We start from the raw sequence: 24,549 nt of genomic DNA, 5'->3' as shown, positions 1-24,549 counted from the left end.
TTCTAAATCTTTTTATTTTTTAATCTGTTTTGTTTTCAGGCATTGCTATTTCTGATGAACTTGATAAGGTAAGATTGATAAGGTATGCCTAATGAACAGTACAAAGAAACAGATGATTGTGATAATTTTAAGCAATGAGAGCTGAATCTCCCAGTCCTGGCATACACACTTCAGTTCTGTTGGGTTCAGAGGAGGTTTGGGTACGGAAAGCTATACGGGTAAGTACACTGTATGTGGATGTATTAACAGCTTGATCCAGGATGAGCTGTCAAGTAAGGGAAAAAAAAAAATCTTACTGACTTTACGAGATTCTCAATGAGGCTATGAAAATACTTTTTGATCTTGACACCCTTTGCTTAATATAGTCTGTTGGGTTAATACATGTACTTTTGGAAACATTTAGCTGTAAATACCTTTTATTCACGCAGTCACGAATTCTGCATTCCCAGATATGATTTATAAGAATATTTAGGAATTATTTTTCCTTCCAAGATTTGATCAGGAATGCACTGGGCATAAAGATCTGTCTTTACCTCTTTGCCGAATGCAACAATGATCTCTGTTCTGGTCCCTTCATTACCTTACACAATTAACATGAATTTTAGTTTTAGCTGTGATAAACTATGCTGAAAGAGTAATCAGGCTGATTTTTAAAAGTACTGAAAGGAAAAGAACATCTTTATCTTCTTTATTCTCACCAACGAACAGCAGTACACTTCTAGTGCCAAGAATCTTGGTTTGTGTTCTTGGTGTCTGAAACCATTGCTGTCAGGGAAATGAGATCAAAAGGTATATAAGATGCAGGAGTAATGCCTAATATAGAATATATTTTTAAAAAATATCTTTCCTTTCTGATGGTAAAACGAGGGCACAAATCTTTCTGACACAAGTGCATATAAAATACCTGCACTGCATTCTGCAGGAAAGACCAGTTAGACAAGACAGATCACTGTTATGATGCAGTCATGTGCATATGCAGCTGCCATTTCAAAACCATTGCCTAAGCCTTCCTACTATTTTCATAACTGTGCTCAGAAGTGATGACAAACACAATTAGAAAGACCTTCCTTTAGAACCCGTACCTGTAAGAATACTTATGAAGAACTCTATTTGGTTTTGTTTGTTGAAAAAAACCTCGATAAAATACTGTTTGTGGAACATTCGGGGTTGGAGCCTGTTATCATGTACTTTTTGCATATATTTTTAGGTGACAATTTCTGTTGGTTTTTTTAAACTATGGTAGCTTATTGTTCAAAAACATTCATGGATTTTAAATTGAATTATTCAGTGTGAAAACTGAGGTGGGGAACATAATTGGGGAATTTCTTCAGGATCCTGTTTGAGTGAAAAGTTAATTTTCTTTTTGTTACTATATACTTTATAATTTAAAATTGACAAGTCAAAAGCTATTTGTAAAATAAGTAAACCCCCAAACAATTAAGCACTTAACATGCGTCATTCGTGCAGCGTGGCTCATCAGGCTTTCAGCACAGATGTAGAGAAGAAGAGCAGTTCTTCATCTCCACAGGCTTTAGTGAGCTTCATTTGTATTTCTTGTTTGACCCCTTAAGGACTATTAGTGAACATAAAATCTGGTTCTGTGTTAGGAATATAAGCATAGCCAGGACCATTCTGTGGAATCCTGCCTCCTAGGAATGATGCTTTAATTAAGCTAATTCCCAAAATGTTCCTGTGACCTGTTTTTATGTACATTATTGGCTTGGGCCAAAAGCAGCCGAAAACTACCTTGTGATGGTTGATTTAATATCAAACAGAATTTGATTCTACTTCATCTGAACACGTTCCTGAGGGATGTTTATTTTTCACATATAAATTTAGTCAAGTTGTAATTCCTTTCCCAGAAATAAATACTGATATTAGAGCTTCCTGGTCTAGGCTGTGGCAGCACTTAATCATTTTTGAAACAGCATTCATGTGTGGTTTAACCATTTAACCCTTCAGGTACATGCCATGGGTCTAGAATAGCCTGGCCAAACTTGGCCTTGGGTTCTGTTAAAATATTGGCATCACATAGATGTTATGAGAGACATAAAACTAAGTACAATAATAAACTGTTCTATTATGCACTTCCTTGCTTCATTTTCCTGATGATCAGGGACATTTTGGGGGATTAGGACAGGGCTCATAATCCTGCTGTTTTATATGTGGTTTAGATTATGAACCTGGAGAAAACAGATAATGCATATGTATGCTGTTTTGGTTTTGCTTCTTGTGCAGTTTTGTAAAATAATATTTCTTTGTGGCTTCAGTGACTTCTATCTGTTAGGGGAGTATTTAATCAGTATCATTGGTTGATGTAACTCCTCCTCCAAATAGTCCAGTTAATTAGTTAGTTGCTTAGTTACTTGAGCATTTGGATGTGAAAAACCAGTTTGCTCTGAATTACATTCATTTTTGTGGAAGAGTGTTTCGTTTAAATGGATTCTTGTCAAATATCTGCTATTATTAGCTTTGTGCCAGTGCTCAGGGCTTTAGTCCAAGACAGAGGTGGAGAGAATACAGGCAGACAAGGTCAGTCTTTCAGTCAAAATGGAATCTTTCAGTTTGACTTAGTCTAATAATACCAGTTCACTGGTAGCATTAAAAAAAAAATTAAATCCTAAACTTACTTCAATTAAAACAGATTTATTGCATAGATTCCCTTCTTTTTCATCTCTTTTACTTCAGACTTGCAGAGTTTGGTGTTCTGCCTCTCTTGATGATTCAGCCTGTCTCTCCAGGCCATGGAAGCTATGTGAAATCAGTAACTGGCACTGCAAGTATGGTGTGTAAGGAAAGAGAATGAGGAGGGGTGCCTTGTGACTCACATGTTTTAAGGCTAAAGTGCATAGTTAATGTAATATGAATTCCTGAATTGACTCACCTTCCTTACCACTGAACAGAAACTATTGAAGAGTTTTGGGAAACTATACACTTTAATGTAAATAATTTCATGTAAGCAAAGGAGAGCTAGGATGTTAGCCTTTCTTTGACAATCATGGAGTTTTAGGCTGAAGAAAAATATTCTAGAGAAAAACACTGAAGAGTGACACATCTTATAACATTATGAAACTTGTCCAGTATTCCCAATGATGCCTTTTTGTCACATTAAACATTTATAGTGGGAGACACCTGAGAGTTAGAGATCCAGAATCAGACTAAGATCTAAGATCTAAAAATTCATGGCATATTTTGACCCTCAATGTAAATACTTAAACATAAAACATAAAAGCTGTCTAGGGTATACTTTCTTCTTATGTGTAGTATTACTACAATGAACACAGGTTATAATTAATAAAACAAAGGAAACAACTTGGTTAAGTCATAAAAAGAAACAAAATTCTTTTTGCCCAAAAGTATTTCTCACTATGGAGGTTCCCTTAAAATCTGTATCAGAAATTAGGAATACTGAGCTTTTTGAATGATGTATAAATAAATGGATATACAAATGTTGTGCTCCCTGGTAGAGGTTGCATTCAGCAACCACATCTCAGCTCAACATGAAGATGAGATTCAACTGTCCTTCAGTCTTTTCCTTCTTCTCCTAGTCACCATGTAAATGAAACTTGAATGTGTCAAATTTGTAGCCACTGATACGGATATGTGGGTGACACCTGGACTGCACCATAAAATAATCCTCATGGTTCATTTAGTGCAGTTTAAATTACCTACCTGTCCTGAAAATATTTCTGTCGCTGTCAGTCTCTTCTGTTATTTATGGGGGGATATGAATTTGGAAATCAGTTTTGATTCTAAGGTTTAATTTTTTTGAAAAAAGAAACCCCAAACTATAAAAAACTTGAGAGCAGAATACTTCATCTGAATTTATTGCAGCCTTTGAAATACGGTGCCAAATAAGCATCCTAGGGTTCTGAATAAAGCTGTCTGTGATTCTCCATTTACCATTTTCACTGTGGCTGCTTATACAGTTGAAAGGAGGACAATAAATTAGGTCACTGAAACTGTGGTATACTAATCTAGCAAGATTCAAAAGGGAAAGGAAGCTGATAAAGTGAGGCAAAGCATGACTATGTAGTGTAAGTTATGTTTCTATTAAATAGAGTATGAAAATGCTACTTTAATCCCTAAAATGTCTAGGAAGGAAAGAAGCATAACAAGGACAGTCACAGCATTCATGGTTTACTTATTGATATGTTTATGGTGCAGTGTACAGTGTCAGGAAAAATTTATGTTACTGAAAAAAAGGCAATTTTTTAGGTGCTTTCCATTTTTCACTTACGGGACTGAAAGGTTTTAGCAAGATTGACACTGCAAGTTATTCTAACTTTAACTAGTTCCGGGAACCATTTTTATTAATTATTAGAAATTATCCTAGGGAGAAAGGGAAGGGAGAAAATAGCTAGAGTAGCAGGATTAAACCTCAGAAGGGGACAAATGGTTCTTAAAGAAACTAATGTAATTACCTTGTGTAATGAAGGCATTGTGGGCAGGAAAATAATCTTTTTTCTAAGCTCATAAGCATAGAATGGTAGTCACACTTGTGAGAAGTTCTGCTTGTCAAGTGCCCAGAGGTGACTGTCATCTAGTCTACATTACACAGCTCCAGGCAGATGCAGAAAATGTATATTTGTAATTACATAAAAAGAGGGCACCAGTGGTTAGGTAGCCTAAAACCTCTAAGCCTTGGTGTTTTCCTTAGATTTCTCTCATCTGTACTGCCTGCATTTAATTTTCAGTGGTTCTTGCAGACAACAGACATTGTGTAAAAGTGAGTTAGTCAAGTGATGGACAACTCTGGAGAGCGGAGTGCGGTAATGCAGTCACAGGCACATTGCAGAAAGCAGAACAAAAGAATGAGGATGAGTGAGTTGGATCCAGGGCCTGGGTCACATTTGGATCTGTCAAAATAGAAGCTCTTGGGGTTCTGCTGAGCAAGATTACAGTGCCTAGCCAGAACAGGGTAAATATATTCATACTGAAAGCAGGTTGCAGCCCTTTTTTTCCTTTGTTTCCTTCATTTCAACAGAGGCCTCTACTTCAAGCCATCCTTTTACCTCATCTGTCTCAATTAGGAAAAGACTTCAAAAGCAGTTTGTTTTTTGGAGGGAGAGAACATGTGGTTTCTAGGCTATATAATCACTCTGCTGTACTTTTTCCACATGCTCTTTATTTGGAAAGCATTGTTTTATGGCAGGAATATTTACTGAGGCACTGAGCTAGGTAACAGCCAAGGATTTGCTTTCCCAAAATTTTCTCTCGTTAAATGATAGGAATAGAATATATGTCTCCTAATTAGGAACCCTGTGTTTGAAATGTCTTTGCTAGCCCAGAAAAGACTTTAATTAAAACAAAATTAATACTCCTATCCCATAATTTCATATCCCTTTTCTGGTATACAGGTGTGTTTTTTAGTTTGACTGTGCTATTGTACATCACCCTTTATCTACAACTGTTCTAGTAAAATGAGAACAGAGATACACACTACTTCAGAATGTTTTCAGACAATTTTTAAGGACTATTTGTTTCTTTAATCTAAATTCCTAATATGATGTTACAAGTTATTGCTATTGTTTTGAATATATCAGTTGCATTTTGCCTGCTTCTTGTAATCCTTTCCAGCTTATCATCCTCCAGTGAGTGGTTAGAGATATGAGTACTAGTTTCAGAAATGCATTTTATTAAAATGTTAATACTGTTTTCAGAATTGAAAGATACATTATGTAAAGCCCAGCAAGGTTATTTTTAAAATGTCAAATGCAGATGTAGTTATTAGTTTTATATTAATTCATAGTGCAAATAAGAGTGATATTATTAGTCTACAACAGTCTTTTGTCTGGGGTGTTCTTTATACAAATGACCTCATGTGTTACTTAGCAGACCTGATACAGTAAAGGTTTAAAGAGTTGTGCATCTATTTAAAAAAAAATAATAATTTTTGTGCAATTGAAAAGAAAGAAGTAAGAAAGGTTTGAGGAATCAAGGTATGCAAATATATTTTGTAATTTTGTTAATGGGAAACTTTTAATTAGTCTGATTGTTTCTGGGTATTTTGTAGCCCTCTGAAAAGATAATGTACTCTACTTGTTTTGTACTTTTTTAATGAATTTTAATTTTTTTAATTTCTTCTTTTCTGTATTTATGTCTGTGGTAGAGAACGAGCAGTACAGTGGGGGTTTTTAATTTTTTATTTCTCTTCAGGATGCAACAGGTTTTAACACCCCACTTCTCAGGCCTCGTGTGATTGGAGAATGGATTGGCCGTGAAGAGAATGATGCAGACCCTCTGGCTGCTGAGATGCTGCAGCCACCAATACCAAGAAATAAAAATGAGCAGTGGGACAGTGAGGATAGCAGCAGTCCTGGAGGAAGGTGAGATTTTAGTCTGGCCTAGAAATTTTATATTTTGTGAAACAGTGGTGTCATTGTAACAAAAACTCCATTTCTGAGAGCAGAGTGCAGGGCTTTTTAATTCCCATGCCATAGTGTGACAGCATGCAGAAAAAATGGAAGTCATTAATATGTGACTGGTTTCTTCTCATGCTTTTATATATGATTAACTTCACACACGTTTGCAATCCCATGGTTTTATTCCCGTGTAAAAAGCTAAGTGTGTGCTGACATGATTGGGGTCCGTTGTGTCATAATTTTGTGATGTATAGGTTCATGCACATACTTCAAATCCTTTTCATGGTTGGTAGTAGCTATTAATCTTCTGGATGCTTTAATGATGAATATGATTTTCTCATTTAAAGGAAATATAGACAAGGGAAACAGTATCTATGTTATTTGTAACAAGACTTCCTAAAATCATCTTAATTGATATACTAAGCATTTTGGTGTTAATAACAAGTTTTTCTTTGAGAGAAAATTGTGTTCTCTGCAGTAAATAACTTCTGAAGATTTATTGTGCTTGTCTGAGGGCGAAGGAGTATGTTTGTTTGTTAATGTGCTTCAGCTACATGGAAAAGATTATAATTTTTACAAGGGTTTTGCTTGATTTAAAGATACCTGTTTGTCACAGAAGGTTAAATATTCCCAGCCTTGCTTTAAAAGCGACTCATGCCTTTCTTTTAAAGTGTAAATCCTGTGCACTGCCTTTGTTAATTGGCTTAAACACCTACATTTCTCCCTCAGCCCTGTAGCCTTTCTACTGGGTTATAACTAGTACTTCGACTGCAGCAGACACCTTTTTCTTCCTCTTTTAAGAAGGCAGAAACTCTCTGCTTTCCCTTTGAAAAGGTCTAAGGTACTCCTTCACTGTGTCCTCCATGTGCCTTCTAATTTGGAATTCACCTCCCTGTCACAAGTAAACTAGTCTGCCACTTACTGTACTCTTACAGGCTACATTCATTATCTTTCCTCATGTTGGGAATGTTTGTTAATTAGATTATTGTGGGGGAAGCTGCAAGTACTACTATTTCAAAGAAGTAGTGGCAGCTAGTAATGATCCCTCAGATGCTGGATGGGAACCAACATAGCTCAGACCCTGGGTCTTTCCAGTGCAGCTCCTGGGAAAGTAATGGAGTCAGCAGCTGGCACTGCAGCTTGATTGTGCAGGCCTGGGTTTCTTTTTTCTTATTCAGCAGTCCAATAAAGACGCTAAATAAAGATCTATTCCATGTTGCAGAGCAAATCGAGGATATTGTATTCCTTCTGTCAATAGGAAGGAGCAGAAATAAGCATCTCTGTCTAATCTCTAGAAGAGAGCAAAGAGGGTTAGTTTTGAGTAACAAAGATGATTCAAAGCAGTGCATTTTTCTCTTTGTAGAGGGTGGTACAAGCTGTGAGAAACCTCACAGCTAATGCTGTGATTAAAAAATGTGATTAATGGCTTTGAGAATAGTATTCGAGAAGTCTTGTTGAATATCATCACAAAATCATGTTGCCTGGCATATGAATAAGGAGAATATGGGGTACTTGATGCCAGGAAAGACTCATAGAATACTGATATCTCTGGTTTTTAGGTGCAGTATGTTCTGAAGACCTATTGAAAAATATGTATCGTTAAGTGGGAGTACTGATTTTCAGTGGAAATGAATAACTACTAAATTACATGCAGCATATGGATTTACACTGGATGACTGATTTTATGTCTGGGATAATTATTTGCTTCATTAGCATTTCATCAGTTTTTGTAAGGCATTTATAAAAGCATATTTGCAGTCTTGCAAAAGAATCATACAGTTGCAGAAGTTCAAGATAGTGGTGATACTAAAATTGAAGTTTATGGAAGTTTAAAAGACCCATGTTGATCAAGGTTAATCTGAATATGTAATAATAGTTCACTAATAACTAGCCGTTGCTTCAAGGCCTGATGCAGTGTTACTGTGAATTAAAGTGCTATTAGCAGAATTTGGAATTGACAATATGCCAAATGCATGAAACAAGTACTAGGTAGTAACTTAGTTTTAATGTAGTGTATGCCTAGTAGATCTGAAAGTAGTGGGGATAGTATATTTTACAAGATTAAGCGAAACTCTTTTAAGAGTGAAGTTAGCAGTTGTAAAGAATTTTTGGCTACCTCATTTGTATTTAATTCATCTGTTTCATGGTTAATGTAACCTAAAATAATTCAGTTAGATTTTTACCTGGCAAATGAAAGAGGGAGAAATTAGAAATTCACATTACAAGTTTCCAAGTATATGTTTTAAATTTTATTTAGCAATGCTTTTAATAAAGAGTCATAGTTTATTGCTCACTGTTTATCAGGATTTACGTGATAAGCCAGAAAACTCTTAAAACTAGTCCAAAGTCATAGTATAAGAACAGGAAAGTGAAAACTGTAATTCTCCTATAATTTCCAGGTAATCTGTTTTCTTTTACCTGTCACTAAACATAAGGAAGTGCTACATAAATAAAACACTATACAAATATCCAGAGGATTCGACATTAACAGATCACTGGTAGAGTAATTATCACAAGCGTCATGCGACTCATATTGTTTTCTCAGACCATAGTGTGCAAGATTTTTTCTGTTTGGGGAAGTCCTGGGTCCTTACAGGTTCACAACATTCTTTAAGGGATAGAATGGACTGCAGAGAACACCATATTCCTATGGGTCACTGGTCTGTTGATAACATGCCCTTTTTTGGTATTGGTCTTTTCATCATAAAGGAGATCATAGTGAACATACGTGGTGTGTGATACTTGGGAATCTGTGAGTAGTCTGATTTTCTGCCTTTGCAACTGTAATCCTCATTTTTAGCTCTATTCAGTACTAGACAGTGGGAAAGAACTGTTATTTCCTCCTTAGAAACATACATTCCTGTGATTATGAGCAATGGAAGCAGACATTGTATATTTGAAAGCCAGGCCCAGTTACTCAAATAAAGAATTTTTAAAAAAGAGCAACTGAAAGCACAGATGTCACTACCGCTTTGACTGGGAAGGACTGTGTAGCCAGTCTGAGGTAGCTGTATGAGTGATGTCTTTACAAATGGATGAAGGGTCACCTTTTTGCGCTTAATGTTCTGGATTGCTACAGAGGAAATACTGTGTTTGTCACTGGTTTTGTCCTGCTCTCTGTTGCTGCTGTAAGAAAGCAAGGCAAGGCATTAATAAGTGATAAGAGACCATAGAAAAGTGCTGATGGCAATCCCTCTGGTACTGAGCTCATCTTTCAGAAATTTGAACACAGTGAAAATGGGATTAAACTCATTTCCAAGTCGCCGCTAGTAGTTTTCTACATTAAAAATTTCTTGGAGGAATTCTGAGGAGATGCAAGGCTCTTGGGAGTCTTCCTCAAGGGATAATGTATGTACACGGTGAGGCATTTGATTGATTTTAAATATGATATTACAGTCTCTTAGAACCTGGAATGAACTAGGGTTTGCAGAGGCCCCATGCATAACTTGGTGTCCTAAACTAAAAGCCCATTCTTCATCTCCAAAGTCCACTTCGTCTCATAAATGTTTATCTTTGCTGGGGAAATGAACTACTGTTGGTTATACTAAATTTCATGTATTTGCAACAGATCTGCCTTCCTGTAACAGACTGTAAGGACAGTCTTGAGGTGTTGCTGATACCTTCATGTGGGGCACCAAACTTCTTGCTGTTGTCTTTATGTTGAATCTATAAGGAATCAGAAATGGCAAACTGTAGCAAGTCCTGCTTTTAGACCCTTCTGCTAACTTCTGTGCAGTTGCAATTCTCTGTTAATTAGGTTAGAGACACAAGTCAGCAAACCATGAGAATTTTCATAAATATGTAGTCCTTTATCCTATGGGATCATGGTATCACAGCCACTTAAGGGAGCAGTTCTTTGTGTCAACTTCATTGCTATGCAATGAATGCCTTAGCAATACTGATTAGTAATTGATGTCCTGTTGTTCTATATATGTAGCTTATTTATACTTGATTAATGCCCACAAAGACAATTGGAAATTTCCCAGATTCAATCAAAACTTTAAATAGGAACTGAAAACACAAACTGATTTAAAACATTCAATGATTGGGGAATGAGTGATGACTGGTTGGTTTATGTGTGATCCGATGGTGTTTGCCTTCAGATCTGGAAGACATCAGGCACTATGTAATTTGACAAATGTGTGACATATTTTGAAGAGAGTACCAGTAAGAGAAAATTGTGCTTTCCTCCCTCACAGCTTAAAAATGGAGCCAAAGACCAAAGGACTAAAACATCAACAGCAGCAACATAAGAAACTGCTGGCTGCCATGCTTTCTCAGGACTCCTTTGATTCTGCTCAAAGCACAGCTCCGTCTGTAACTGAAGAAGATATTGACAATGAAGATGATGCAATGGAACTACTGGGTAACTGCAATAATTATCTGTATTTTCTGATTTTTTTTATTATAAGTGTAATACACAGTCAGATCAGTGAGAAACTGCTCCCTATGTTTGAAGATAAATTATCCAGCAGCTGTGTGAAGGTTCATGGAGTTTAACTTGAAACTTTTGGGAAAAATATAATGAAGACCATAAATGTGTGTGAATAAACTGCCAGCTGCATCAAAATCCCATGAAATATAAAATGCCTCAGGTGCTTAAAGTAATTCATTTGGTTTCCTACATAAATCACTTACATGTTCTGCTTGGAGAATGTATTTATGCACAAGGAACAGAATCAGCTTCACTGTGTTTCATCTGGCTCTTCTTAGCTGTATCAGGTTTAGCTTCAGTGGATTTTATTTGAGATGTACTAGCTACAAATAGCTTATGCTAAGAAAGTTCACAAAGAGGACCTCTGAGTTTCATAGGGTGTTATATAAGTGATTCTGAGGCAAAATCATGGCACATTTGATGAGTAGTTGTGCTTGTAGTGATCATAATATAGCCATGTTATATTAACTACCAGTGTCAGAAAGCTCAATATGCACATCTTTGTATTAAATGCTGTGCTTCTGAAAAACTGGCTTTTATTTTAATTCTCATTTCACAATTTGCTGACAGCATGTGTGTTATATTTGTTACAATGGCTAGGTTACATCCTGCAGAACTGCTCAAAATTTGAGGATATGACTGTGTTAAATGGGAAGGGTGTTTTCTTTTCTTTTGAAGGTAACATAAAGAACTTTGGTTTCTCTCAGCAAATATAGGTATTTTTCATTGCTATATTTTCTAGGTCAGTAACTGTTTGATACTGGGATTGAAATTTTTTATTATGTACTGCATTAATCCATTATCTGCTTTGATGCTTTTTATATTGCTTATATGCAGTATAACTAATTTCAGATCATGGCTTTCTGCCATCACTGAATTGCAGGGCATTGTTGCATATAGCTTTTTGATTTGTTCCCTTTAGAGTTCAGTATTGTTTGTTTATTCAGCCCTTTCTTTAAAAATTACAAAACCTCATGCTTCTAAGTCAAGATTCTGGGAAAACAAATTCTCCTGTTTATAGTAGGTGATTTAAAGCATACACTGCTTATAATGCAGGTTTTTGCAGAACACAAGCTTCCATCTTTGTGTGTTCACGAGAATTGTTTTCAGAGTTTGGTTGATTTATTTAGATATTAAAAGCACAAAACTGACTTTTGGTATATTTTGTTTTTAAAAAACCTCATCTCCTAGGATTCCCATCAAAATTGTCAGTCAAGGTTTTAGCTAGAATGAAACATTCCAAATAGAAGAAATGATTACACTGTTATCTGTTTCAAAAGAAATAGATATGCGCAGATGAAAAGGAATGTTATGGAGCTGCAATCTGATATCAGTTATCACTCTTTATGTATAAGGTACATAGGAGGCCGTTCACACACTGCTAACTTTCTAAGTGTGTTCAGTTAAGCAGGTGGCTGCAACAGACTACTGACAGATAACATCACAGTGGAATGATCTTCCTGACTTCAGAAAGCTGAGAACTGTAACTGTAAGATCACGTGTTTTTAAAAGGATAATGCAGTTGAAGTCTGCGACTTAAAATTTTATCAAGGGGCTCATTCGGTACACATCATAATACCAAGTATTGTGTTTTGTGAATCTACAATTTGTAAATCTCCTGTAAATCAGGAGCTGAAGTAGTCCTTTGTGAAAGTCTACAGCCTTTTTGGAATTCTGTGATGTTTGGGCTTAAGCTGTCTTTCATATTTGGCTGAAGTCCATTGAGGCTTTGAAATCTTGTTATTCTCTCAGTATCTTACTGATGTCTATTGGAGAGGACTGAACTGTTATTTTCCCTGAAATTGCTGTGAATCTTGATTGTACAATCACCAAAGCATGACTCATTTGGTTTTATAAAATCATTTGATTAAGACTATAACTGTTTAAGTATATTGCTATGCATGAACATACACATAGTAATAGACTTTTTGTGGCACACTCGGACTTAGATATACATTCTTGAGGTTTGTACAAGTAAGGAAGATGAAAAAGACATTCTGTGTTGTTTTACAGAATACTGATATAGAGAACAAGTCCTGTGAGGAGCAGCTGGGGGAAATAGAGTTGTTCAGCCTGGAGAAAAGGAGGCTCAGGGGGTACCTTGTTGCTCTCTACAACTCCCTGAAAGGAGGTTGTAGTCAGGTGGGGGTTGGTCTCTTCTCCCAGCAAACAAGCGAAAGAACAAGGCCCCAGGTCATGCCAGGGTAGACTTAGACTGGATATTAGGAAAAAAATTCTTCATGAAAGAGGTCATCACATTGGAACAGGCTGCCCAGGAAGTGGCTGAGTCACCATTCCTGGAGGTATTTAAAGGATACGTAGATGTGGTTTAGTGTAGGACTTGGCAGTGCTAGGGCAGTGAGTGGACTTGATGATCCTAATGTTCTTGTCCAACCTAAAGGATTCTATGAGTCCATTATATTTAGTCATAATGCTCAAGCAATGATTTCTTGTTGTTGCCCAATCTTTATGCATGCTCACGGTATTAAAAATGTTAATAGATGCTACACAATAGTTAACTCTGTAGTAGCAGCCTCTATGGTTTCAATGCAAATAATCTTATATCTGAGCTAAATTTAAGTGTTCAGAGCATTAAGACTTGTAAAACCCTATCTTCGTTCCTTAAGAGCTGGTTTCACAGAAATAGTGGTTTTTTCCGTAAAGCAGAAATCGTAAGTGAAAGTTCAGTGATCATCTGCCTCATGTTTATTATGTGTAATTCTTGCTGTGCAGTAACAAATCAGAATCTTGAAAAACAGAAATGCACTTTAAGTAATAATAAACATTTTAATTATTGCTTTAGGAGATACCTGATATCTTCTGTTTGCTTTAGTAACACTTTTAGTCTTTTGAATTTCTTTTTTTCTTCAAGAACTTTCTAAATGTTAATTACTTAATTATTGTAACACCCTTGAAAGATTGGCTGGTGATATATTTACATTTTGTAACAGGAGGAGATAAACAGAATTAAGTGGAGATTGCCTTTGCCTGTATGATGAGACAGTAGCTCTGTGGCTGGTAGTCTACCCCTTAAATAGTCTATACTGCTTTTCTAATAAGTCTCTGAATGCTTTAATGAAAGGATGAGCAATCTGCAGTTCTCTTTCAGTACATTTCCTCTAATTTTAATAGATGTTCCTGATTTCCCTGTTTCCTAAAGGTCTTTGGGAACATGCAGGATGCTGACTCTAGACATGATAAATTATATTAATACTAGCAGCAGTTTGTTCCTGTGTTGTCTTTCCCAGCAGAACAAGAACTTCTCCATTATGTGACTAGAATGCATCCTTTTCCAGAAAAGAGGTACAAGGCCCTGGGAAAGACAACATGTGAGTTGTGCTACATCTTCAGAACAGTTTTCTGACCCATAACCTGGCTTTTTGGGGTTTAAGTAGAATGATTGTGTGGGAGAAAACTGTGTGAATTGCTCATCGTGTTCCCTTTTGCTGTGTCTTCTTTTTGTGGAAGCTATTGGGAAATTGGCAAAACTACCAGTGGGCATCTGCTGTGTGCATCTGCATGCACAGAAGCTGACACCACTGGAAGACAGGAGGCCTTCTCTGCATGCAGAGATTGGCTATACTATACCTTGCAAAGTTTTCAGTGTAGTGCACTGGTGGAAGTGTGTGTAACAGATCTCCATTAGAAGAACACTCAGACTCCATCAGGTGTGGATTTAAATAGCTTTTTGAGGTAAAAAAATTGACAAATACCATAGTCAGTATTTTTTTTTCTGCCAATATATAAAGTCACTGAGCATGGGAGATGTGCAGGTCTGTTTAATGTCATTCATGAAGTTAATTGATTTCAGTTCATCTCGTTGTCCTTTGCTAACAGACAGCAGCATCTGTGGGAATATTTTGGTTGATCTGAGTATAAGCAAAGCTCTAACTTGTTATTCAAAGAAAGGGATTTGGTGTTTTAAGTCCTAATGGAATCCTGCTCTTGCATTTTACTGTCAGCAATACTAGAGGTGTTTGATGTTTACATAGAATTTTGAGACTGACAATAAATTCCAGTAAACTAAGTAAGTTTTGTTGTTTGGTTAAGAGTGTGCTTGTAAGCTTAGAATAAATAAGAGTGTGTTTGTAAGGTTAGAATGAATTATTAATTCAATTAGTCACATTGCAACATTTGTTGCAGTTTCTGGTTAGATAAGCATAAAATGGGTTGAAAGTGAAGTTGATTGTGCTTCATATTGCTGAAGTGGAGGGAGAAAACCAATTAGAGATACTAGCTTCTCTTGAGTTGAAATAAGTTACATGAGCTAATAAAAAGCTTCAAAAGAATGATTAATTTTCAAGAAATACATATGTACTGAATATAGTGATATGCAAGAGTTTAAAATGTCATTTGTTTACAGTCTGCACAAGGAAGCAAATTTTATTTTAAGCCTGTACCTAAAGTCCACCACTAAACCATGTCTTTAAGCACCACATCTACACATCTTTTAAATACCTTCAGGGATGGTGACTCAGCCACTTCCCTGGGCAGCCTGTTCCAATGATTGACAACTCTTTCTGTGTAGAAATTTTTCCTAATATCCAGTCTAAACCTCCTCTGGCATGACTTGAGGCTTTGTCCTATCTCTTGTTACCTGGGAGAAGAGACCGACTTCCACCTGGCTACAGACTCCTTTCAGGGAGTGGTAGAGAGCGATAAGGTTTCCTCTGAGTCTCCTCTTCTCCAGGCTAAACAACCCCAGCTCCTTCAGCTGCTCCTCATAAAACTTGTGCTCTGGACCCTTCCCCAGTTGTCCTCTGGACAGGCTCCAGAGCCTTAATGTCTTTCTTGTACTGGACACAGGATTTGAGGTGCAGCCTCACCAGTGCTGAGGATCAGGAATGGTTACTGCCCTAGTCCTGCTGGCCACGGTAGTTCTGATATAATCCAGGATGCCACTGGCCTGCTTGGCCACCTGGACACACTGCTGGCACATGTTCAGCCATCTGACAGCCAGTACCTCCTGCTCCTTTTCTGCTGAGCAACTTTCCAGCTAGTCTTCCCCAGGCCTGTTGCACTGCATTGGGTTGTTGTCATCAAAGTGCAGGACCTGTCACTTGGCCTTGTTGAACCTCATACCATTGACCTTGGCCTGTCAATCCAGCCTGTCCAGAACCCTCTGTAGAGCCTTCCTGCCCTTTGACAGATCAACACACCTGCCCAGCTTGGTGTCATCTCTAAACTGACTGAGTGTGCCCTCAATCCCCTTGTCTAGATAATTTATGAAGTTAAACATGGGCAATACTGAACCCTGGAGAACACCACTTAAGACCAGCCACCAACTGGGTGTAACTCCATTCACCACCACTCTCTGGGATGGCCAGCCAGCCAGTTGGCCCCCCCACCAAAGCCATGAGCAGCCAGTTTCTCCAGGAGAATGCTGTGGGAAATGGTGTCAAAGGCTTTACTGAAGTCCCGGCAGACAACATCCATGGCCGTTGCCTTGTTCACTAAGTCAGTCACCTTGTGATAGGAGATCAGGTTGGTCAAGCAGGACCCTCTTTTCATAAATCCATGCTGGCTGACAAGTGTTGTGTTTTTCTGAATTGCCAGAGTATCCATTCTTCTGAATTAATTGTCCTTTATTTTATATACAGATAAGTTGCTTACAAGATAATTACTGCCAGTAAGAACTCTCAGGGAAGTAAAAATTTATGGATGACCATAGAGACTTATTTATATATTAAAAATCATACATATAAATTATAACAAAATAGAATAAATAAAATATATTTATTGCAAGATTATTTCTTAAGTTTTCCACACTGAATCTAGTGCTGTTCATAATATTGGACAGAATTTGGTGTATATAACAACACAAAGTAAGAATGAAACAAAATGAACCAAGCTAAAACTATGAATGAAATACTTTAAAATGTGATTTTCTGTCCTTCTTTCTAATCTAGAATTTGTTGAGAGGAAGGTGTTGGAAATCCATGTAGGAAAGGTGATTCCATTGCCATGTGCTACAGAACACCACAGCACTTTTTTCAAAAATTCATATTATATTTTTCTGATACATTCATTACTTAGTGAAGCCTTTCCAATTGTTGAAACTGTAATTTAGTGCCACTTTCAGAAAATAGGGGGTTTAATATACATTTCAAAATGCATAGAGATGTTTTAGGTTCTAGTACAGTTAGTGGATAGTATGAAATTTCCGAAACAATATATTTGTTGAATCTGAAGCACCTAAAAATAAGGGATTTCTATTATAATATTATGAATACCTTGCTTTCTTATGTAAGTATTATGATTCAAAACTTGTTATGCATTGTTTCCCAGTAGTTTATACAGTATTTACTTCCTTTTACTGTTTTATTTTGTTTTAATAGTTGAGTTTGGCACTCTTAATGTGTTTGAGAAATAAGTTATTTGTGGTTTATTCCTAATTACTATGTTAAAGTAGGTTTTAATTACTGCTTCTTTTTTTATGATGTTCATTTATATTAGTGGCTTCTATTAAGAGTTAGATTTGAAACTGTTTAGCCTGTTTCCTCCCCTAAGACTGATGTCATATGCCATGTAAAGTGATCACCAGAACTCGGTCATAATCAAAATATTTATTTTTTGTTACATTCCTAATGTTAGAAACTTAATTTCACATGATTTAGTGAAATTGTTTTGACACTTGTCAAAACATGAGCTTACATCCTTCTCAGGTGGAACACAATGACTCTCAGCAGGGTTTGGTGAGAAACCAATAACTTATGTATTAATCTGAGATGGCAGCTACTCCTTCTTCTGCCATTAAAGAAAATAGAAATAGGGAGTAGAAGGTATATTAGTGTTATCTATCAATATAGATAGATATCATTTATATGAGAACTCCAGCTAGCATATATTAATAGATTCTGGAAGGCAACAAAGAGTATTTCGATAAATCATATCATCAAGCTGTTACAGAAATTGAGAATCACAGAGCTGTGTCCTGGTCTCAAAGGAAGAGTCAGCATTTAGGTGACAAGCCATGAAAAGGCTCAATCTGCTTGAAAATTTTACTTAGAAGTCTTATGAAAGCTAAGCGTGTGGTTTAAATTCATAGCTGTACTCAAAATACTGCAAGACCTGTGCAAGTCAGAAGACTCAATGGCAGTAGAAAAAGTCACCTTTTCATAGTTTAACTGTTTTCTGCATCTTTCTTATCTCAGTAGATCAGTTAAATTTGTATCTGTTTCAGGTGGAGTATATGATAGAGTTGATCCCAAGTCTGATAGTGCTAGAATGGGGCTGTGGGCTAGGATTTTATGCATGCCATCATAGTAATGAGGAATCAGGTATCTAATACATTGCTGTTCTCTCACTCTCCTACACATAACCAACTGTCCTTTGATATGGAGCATTTGATCACTAAGTACTAGGTACAATTCAGGGACTTCATACAGAGTACTTATAGGTAGTTTGCCTTGAAACAGTAAGTATTTCACCTATTGTTTGAAGTTAGGTGGTGTGTTTTCTATACCTACTGTTTAAGTGACACTCTTACATACCTCTTTGCCAGTAAATCACTCATGAATTCATTCTTGCATTAATTATTCCTGTTCTGTGAATAGTATGGGAAAATCACATTAAAAGTTATTTCCTGGGGGCTGATTCCTTGTCTCTGTTCTTTAAATAAATCGACCAAATATCTTTGGCTTTTCTCTGGGCAGGAAAGAGACTGCTTCTTGATCATTCCAACAGTCTGTACATTTTAATACAGGATTTCCCACCTCACCTACCCCAAATACTGTTAGTTAAAGGTAAGGTGATGTAAAAATTGTGTAGATACTACTCCATTTTCCTTTAGGTGGGATTTCTATTGTTACAAGGCCATGCTTTGTGTTCAAATTAATTGGCCTCTGCAGGATAGTTGTTTGTCATGTGGCATGATAACACAGCACCTGATGTTATATCTTCCAGCATCTATAGGCAGCAAATCATATGAATTGGTAACCGAACCACCATCAAAACCAGTACCAAAAATCAGTGCCCTGTAAATATTAGTGGATTGTCAGGGGCAATGAAAACAAACCCAAATGGAATCTATACAACCAGTTAGTAAAAGCCAACTTTTCATTTTGGCTTGTAAGATTAGCATGTGCTAAGACTTGACATCCAGTTTAACAATCAGTATAACTCACAATTGTCCCTACAGTTTATTGATGCAGAACTAATAGAAGGAATATTCAAAAGATATAGATAAACTCTGGCAAGTTTCTGAATGGCAGAAAATGAGTAGGGAATGCTGAATGTGACTTTGTTACTTTGGAAATTGGGTTGAAATGTTTATGTCACACTGGACACTACCAGTGTTATTAACTCCAGAAGACTGATCACTTAGTTGTTAATAAGGAGTTAATTATTTGGGTTTAGATTCACAGATTTGCAATACTTGATTTGTAAGTATGAGAAAGAGAATGAGAATTAGGTGGATAATTTAATTGAGAGGAAGTAACCAGACTAATATATTTTCTTAGACTGTAAAACTGCCATTTTTTAGTATGAGACCTAGCGAGATAAAATTGGAGTTGACAAGTACTGTAACAGCCTGGGAGGATAATATTAGAGCTTTAGTCACAGATTTTTCTGCAGTGGGATATTTCAGAATAACTAGTATTCCCAGTAGAAACAACAATGTACTAGTACATCTGATATCTCATATAAGTGTTATATTGTCTACTAAGGCTAAAATAATGAAATTAGAGGAAATACCTGTGATTTAGAGAAGAAGTGATAGTACAGTTAGGAGAATGAATAGAAAAATAGAGCCTTACCTTGCTTTTTTCCTCTAGGCTATTAAAAAAAAATTAAAAATCATGGCAAAATGTCATGAGCAAAATGTGGGTCAAATGGGAACTTCAGGTTTCCTGAAGCTTCAGCTGCTGCAGGAGATCTATTTACTTTGATGTGATGGGATATAACCATTTTGAGATACAAGGATAGTTAAACAACTACAGGTGTTTCCATTTCCATGGGGAGATTCCTTCTGTTTTTACAGCTTGTGTTTTCTTATAGCCCTTTAAAAAAATAAAATTAAAGGCATGGAGTAGCATACAAGATATAAGTTGTGATAGTAAACAGATTGCATAAGTTATGCTGCAGCAAATATAGCACCTAAGAGCATATGACATCCCTTTTAAGACTGTCCAGCATTCATAAAGTAGGAGTCCTATCTGTGGGGTGAAGCTGAGGGAACTCAGCCTCCCAGTGCCTGAGTGGAGACTCCTGAAAAGAGCCACACTCTTTACTGAGGTACACAGCAGGAGGGTGAGTGACACTGGGCAGAAATTGATACAGGCCAGATTCTGATTAAATATAAAAGGGAATAAAATAATTAATATGTGAATACTTAACTGCTGGAACAGGTTGCCCAGGGAGTCACTGACCTTAGATGTTTTCAAGACTCACTTGGGTAAGACCCTAAGCATCTTGGGTGACCCTACTTTGAGCAGAAAAGTGAACCAGAAACCTTCTGAGGTCCTTCTGAGACTGAATGATTCTATGAATTGCTAGTGTAGAGAGGGCCACAGGCCACTAACATGCAATTTTGTTGTGCTCTACTTGTAATATACTTGAAATAAGGAGAAACTTAATGTTGGTCTATATCTGAGTAAACTACTGTGCAAAACATACAGGCTGAGACAAAGAGATTAGATCAAGACTTAACGAAAGTAAAATAGGTAATGAAATACGATACTTTCTGTGTAATTAGAAGACAAGCAGAGGAGTTTAAAATATTGATGGCTTAGATATCTTGTATAAGAATTATATCTGTCATGAAAACAGAAATGAATGATTGTTCTATTTCCTGATTCCTCTCAGATCTATATTACTTAACATAAAAAGGCAGTTTCAAATAGGTAACAAGTATTAGAAGTGTAAGCTGTGCTTTTAACTTACCAGTAGTTGATTACAAGTTCAGTCATCCAGAAGGTAGGTTCATTTACTGATGAGATTTGTATTAACCCTTTACTACTGCCAAAGTTCTGTAAAACCTCATGGTTATCTCCAGAATGTGGCAGGGAAACGAGAAGCTGCAGGTTGATTCAAAACCAAAGTGTTGATTTTGCTTAGGAAGAAAAACAGATGAAAGGAGAGGAGAAAAAGGTTGGAGAGTAGTGTCCAGTTAAACCCTAAGAAGTAAATATATTTTTATATGATGTTTTAGAAGTTGATACACCAAAGTAGTTAATATTAAAATTACACAGATAGAAAGTTAATATATAATGACCTAGACAAGTAATTACAGCCCATTACAGTTGTTTACCTTTCCTGAGCACTTAGTGTGGACTGAAATGCCTGAAATTATCTAAATAAGTGGTAGTGAGTGGCTTCCAATTTTTGCCTTCTCTTCAGAACAAGTAATTTTTAAAAAATGGTAGCAGGTTTTAGAGGTCAATAAGTAGCTTAGCAGCTGTGAGAGCAGTAACAGGAAGTTAAAATGAGGAGGTGAAGTGCTGTGAGTAAAAGTTAGTAGAAATAATAAGTTTGACCCATTTAGCTTGGAAAACACACCTAGCTGACTAGATTTTTGGGAAATATGAGAATGACAATATAGATGAAAAAGTCATTCCTCTGAGCACAAAGTTGAAGGCAGCCCAGACTGTGTGATAGAAACCTGTATTTAGCTAGAAGAAACAAACAGTTCCTACAGGTTAGATGAAAGTGTAATATTAACCTTTGGGCTACAGCTAGACAATCCTAACAGAAAATTAAATAAAATATCAGTAAATAGTCAATAAATAGGATATGGATTTATTTAGGCAGAACTGGAAACTTTGCTCTAATATGGTGTGATGGGTATATTCAGTGCAAAGAAGCATCACAAAATTGCACATGAAGGCAGATAGAAACTCTACAGACAATCAGCTACAACCTCATGTCTCCAAAATCCGAAAAAGTGTACAGCATTGGCATCTTGGACAGTGAGGAGAGGAAGCTACAGGATTAGGTAAGATTAGTGCTAGGAACGGCATCTGGGAACCTCAGAGGCAGAAACACCTAGTCTCTTTCAACTGCTATACAACCTGGTCAGGATACTTTGAAGCCTCTGCCTCAGTTTATGTTTTCTTCAAAATTCATTGCTCAAACAGTCATGGTTTTCTCTGAAAATGATTGGTATAGGTTTAATCTTCTGCAGTACTCTTCAGCACTGACTCAGTCTAATGCTAGTGCCACTTGTGACAGCCTGGAAGAGTTTCCAGTTCCAGAAGGGAGTTTCCTGTAACACACTGGAAATAATAGGTACAATGACTTGTCATATGCATCACTGAAAACTCTGAGATGTGCCTCAGATACTTTCTGCTTTCAGAAATGAATACTGTTCCAGAAGTGAACTGATAGGCTCCTGACTTAGGGGTAACTGCTTTTGGCCTACTGCTTCCAGACACTGCTCTGCATTTGCAACTCACTCTGTATTTCATTGGTGCTGCAGTGATGTCTTTAGCCTGCACCAATATTTATACTCTGAAGACTTTTTAGCTTGGATGCTGTGGTTGCTGTTTACCCTGAAATTCCAATGATACCAGTGGGAATAATGTTCAGGTGAGACTTTTGTCTGATAACCTTACATTTTATAGGAATCTGCAGTGTAAAAAGCTGTGCAAAACTGTGAGTGGCATGGAAACAAGCTTAGACTTTGCCCTGCAAGCAGCCTTACTAAAACAAAGACACTGTTCCTTAGTGCATTAGTGTACTCCTGTACATTGTATGGACTATTATGTCTATTTGCAATTCAGCCCGTCATTCCTGTGTTCTGTGTTTTATTCTGAGCTTACAACAGTTTTCAGTTTATTTTGGAATAACCAGCCAACATAATAAATGTGATTTACTAGCTCTAATTAATTTACAAAGAGATTACTTCTTAAAGAAGCAGCTAAAATAAAGAGCTTAGTTAGAAGTCTCATGTATTTTTAGGAAAAATGGACACAAATGTGAATGTTTGGGGTAAACAAGAGAGTTTTTCTCCAGTTTACAGATGTAGTTCCACAGCCTACTGGGTGATTAGAAAACAGGAATGTCTAGCAAGGGAATGATCCATCGTTATTGATGAAGTGAATTTTTCGTGTGGCTAGTGAAGCCTGTTGTCAAAGGGCAGTTGTGTCCACCAGGGGGCGCTGGTGTTTTTCTGTAAGGGTTGATTAATCTAATTGTAGATTAGATTTAATCTGTTTAAAAGGCGAACAAAGTGCTAAACGTTGCAGGAGAGAAACAATATATGGGCAAGAAAACGGGAAAAAATCGGTATACTATAAACCTGTGTTATATTTCTTTTCACAATTTACAAAAATGAAATAGGTGCTTTATTCTAATAAAAGTTGTATGCAAATTCACGCTGAAGACTGCATGTGACTGCAAGAACTGATAAGCTGTTTTGAAACTATTATTCTTTACCGCACTAGTGTCAGCTGTGACAGAATGGTTTTTGTTCTTTTTTGCAAGGAACATGAATTTCAAAGCTCTGATTATAGATACGTGTGCATCATTTAAAAGAAACATGCAAAGGAAATAAGCATGAAATTTAGGGTTTTTATATTAAATTAAAAAGTAACATTTTCATATGAGAAGGTAAGCATCTTCCATGTAACCAAGAAATGCTGAAACATGCAGTAAAAAATTAGGCTATACAAGCCTCTGTTATAGCCCGTGTTATAGTGGCTATCTTTGAAGCTGCACAAATTTGTCCACTTCAACAAAATGTGTTTCTTTTTGCAAAATTTTCCAAGTCTAGGTCAGTGGTCCTGTGAGCCTGCTGCATGATTCATCTAATTGTAAAAATTGTGAATATCTGGTTTATGTCATTTTGATTAATGTAGAAGCAAGTGAACCCAGAGAGCAGCACTTGTCAAAATGTGGCAGAATCATATCAACAGTTGTTGTTCATGAAGACTGCTGCTGCTGCCCTCTTGTATATGTAATTTATCCCAATTTTTGTAAATCTGCTGGCAAAGAAGTTATTTAAGTACAGGAGAGGGAATAAATGTGTAGGAAGGAGAAGAAGTGCTGATGTTCAGCTAAGGATGCCAAGTTTAAATTTTTTTGAGGATGAACTTTGTTGTGATACATTGGAACTTAACTGAATGTTATAGCATTTGTAATTAACTTAGCTTGTAGTTAATGCTAGACTTACCAATGGTGACATTTAAAGAGTGCTGGAAAATGATTTAGAGACCAAGACTGACATAGTATATGATGTAACATGATTAAATTGAACATATATTAGTATGTTGTACAAAACTATGGTTAATTATATTGGGATAAATGAACTAATTAGTGTGGAACAAAAGATATGTGAAACCCAAAATGGTCATCTTTGATTAATCCTCTTACCACAAGATTAATTGAATTATTCCCTGTTTTGCTGCAGTGAGTATGGTATCCTTTTCCTGGGAATAAAACTGACATTATTTCTATAAAATATTTATCCAAAAATAAGGTTTAAAAATTACTTCAGTGTACAGGCCAGAAAAATAAACTCTGAAAGAAAATGTAAATGTATAGAAATTAAAAAATGGGCTCAGTGTCTCCAGCCATTTAGAATTTTCAGAATTTGATACTTCTCTTTAAAATAAAATAGCTTTTGTTATTAACAGAATTCCTACTCAGTTGGTAGGTTCAAAAGACAGTGGAGTAACAGGCACAGTTTGTTGGTTTGTTTTTTTTATTTTTTTATTTTTTTTTTAAATTTTATTTAAATTTGGATGCACATGCAGTTTTTGCAATTAACCTATGAAGTGTATGTTGATCACTGTGGAAACTAAGAAG

The 24,549-nt window shown here is 36.4% G+C and overlaps 1 protein-coding gene across 1 annotated transcript in view; it reads left to right on the top strand.

The window, feature by feature from the left end:
* Window positions 1-24,549, top strand: part of LOC103807365 (chromosome unknown open reading frame, human C8orf34) — a gene marked incomplete at its 3' end in the record, with an annotated part of 112,138 nt that overhangs the window by 23,649 nt on the left and 63,940 nt on the right. The window contains exons 4-6 of the mRNA XM_009080091.1: window positions 40-68; window positions 6,160-6,329; window positions 10,565-10,731. Coding sequence (XP_009078339.1) covers window positions 40-68; window positions 6,160-6,329; window positions 10,565-10,731 — 366 coding nt within the window. The remainder of the gene's footprint in view (window positions 1-39; window positions 69-6,159; window positions 6,330-10,564; window positions 10,732-24,549) is intronic.

This window comes from Acanthisitta chloris, unplaced genomic scaffold (genome assembly GCF_000695815.1).
Source record: "Acanthisitta chloris isolate BGI_N310 unplaced genomic scaffold, ASM69581v1 scaffold4388, whole genome shotgun sequence".
Taxonomy (NCBI): domain Eukaryota; kingdom Metazoa; phylum Chordata; class Aves; order Passeriformes; family Acanthisittidae; genus Acanthisitta; species Acanthisitta chloris.
Note: the sequence above shows the minus strand (reverse complement) of the source record. Positions and strands in the feature narration are given on the sequence as shown.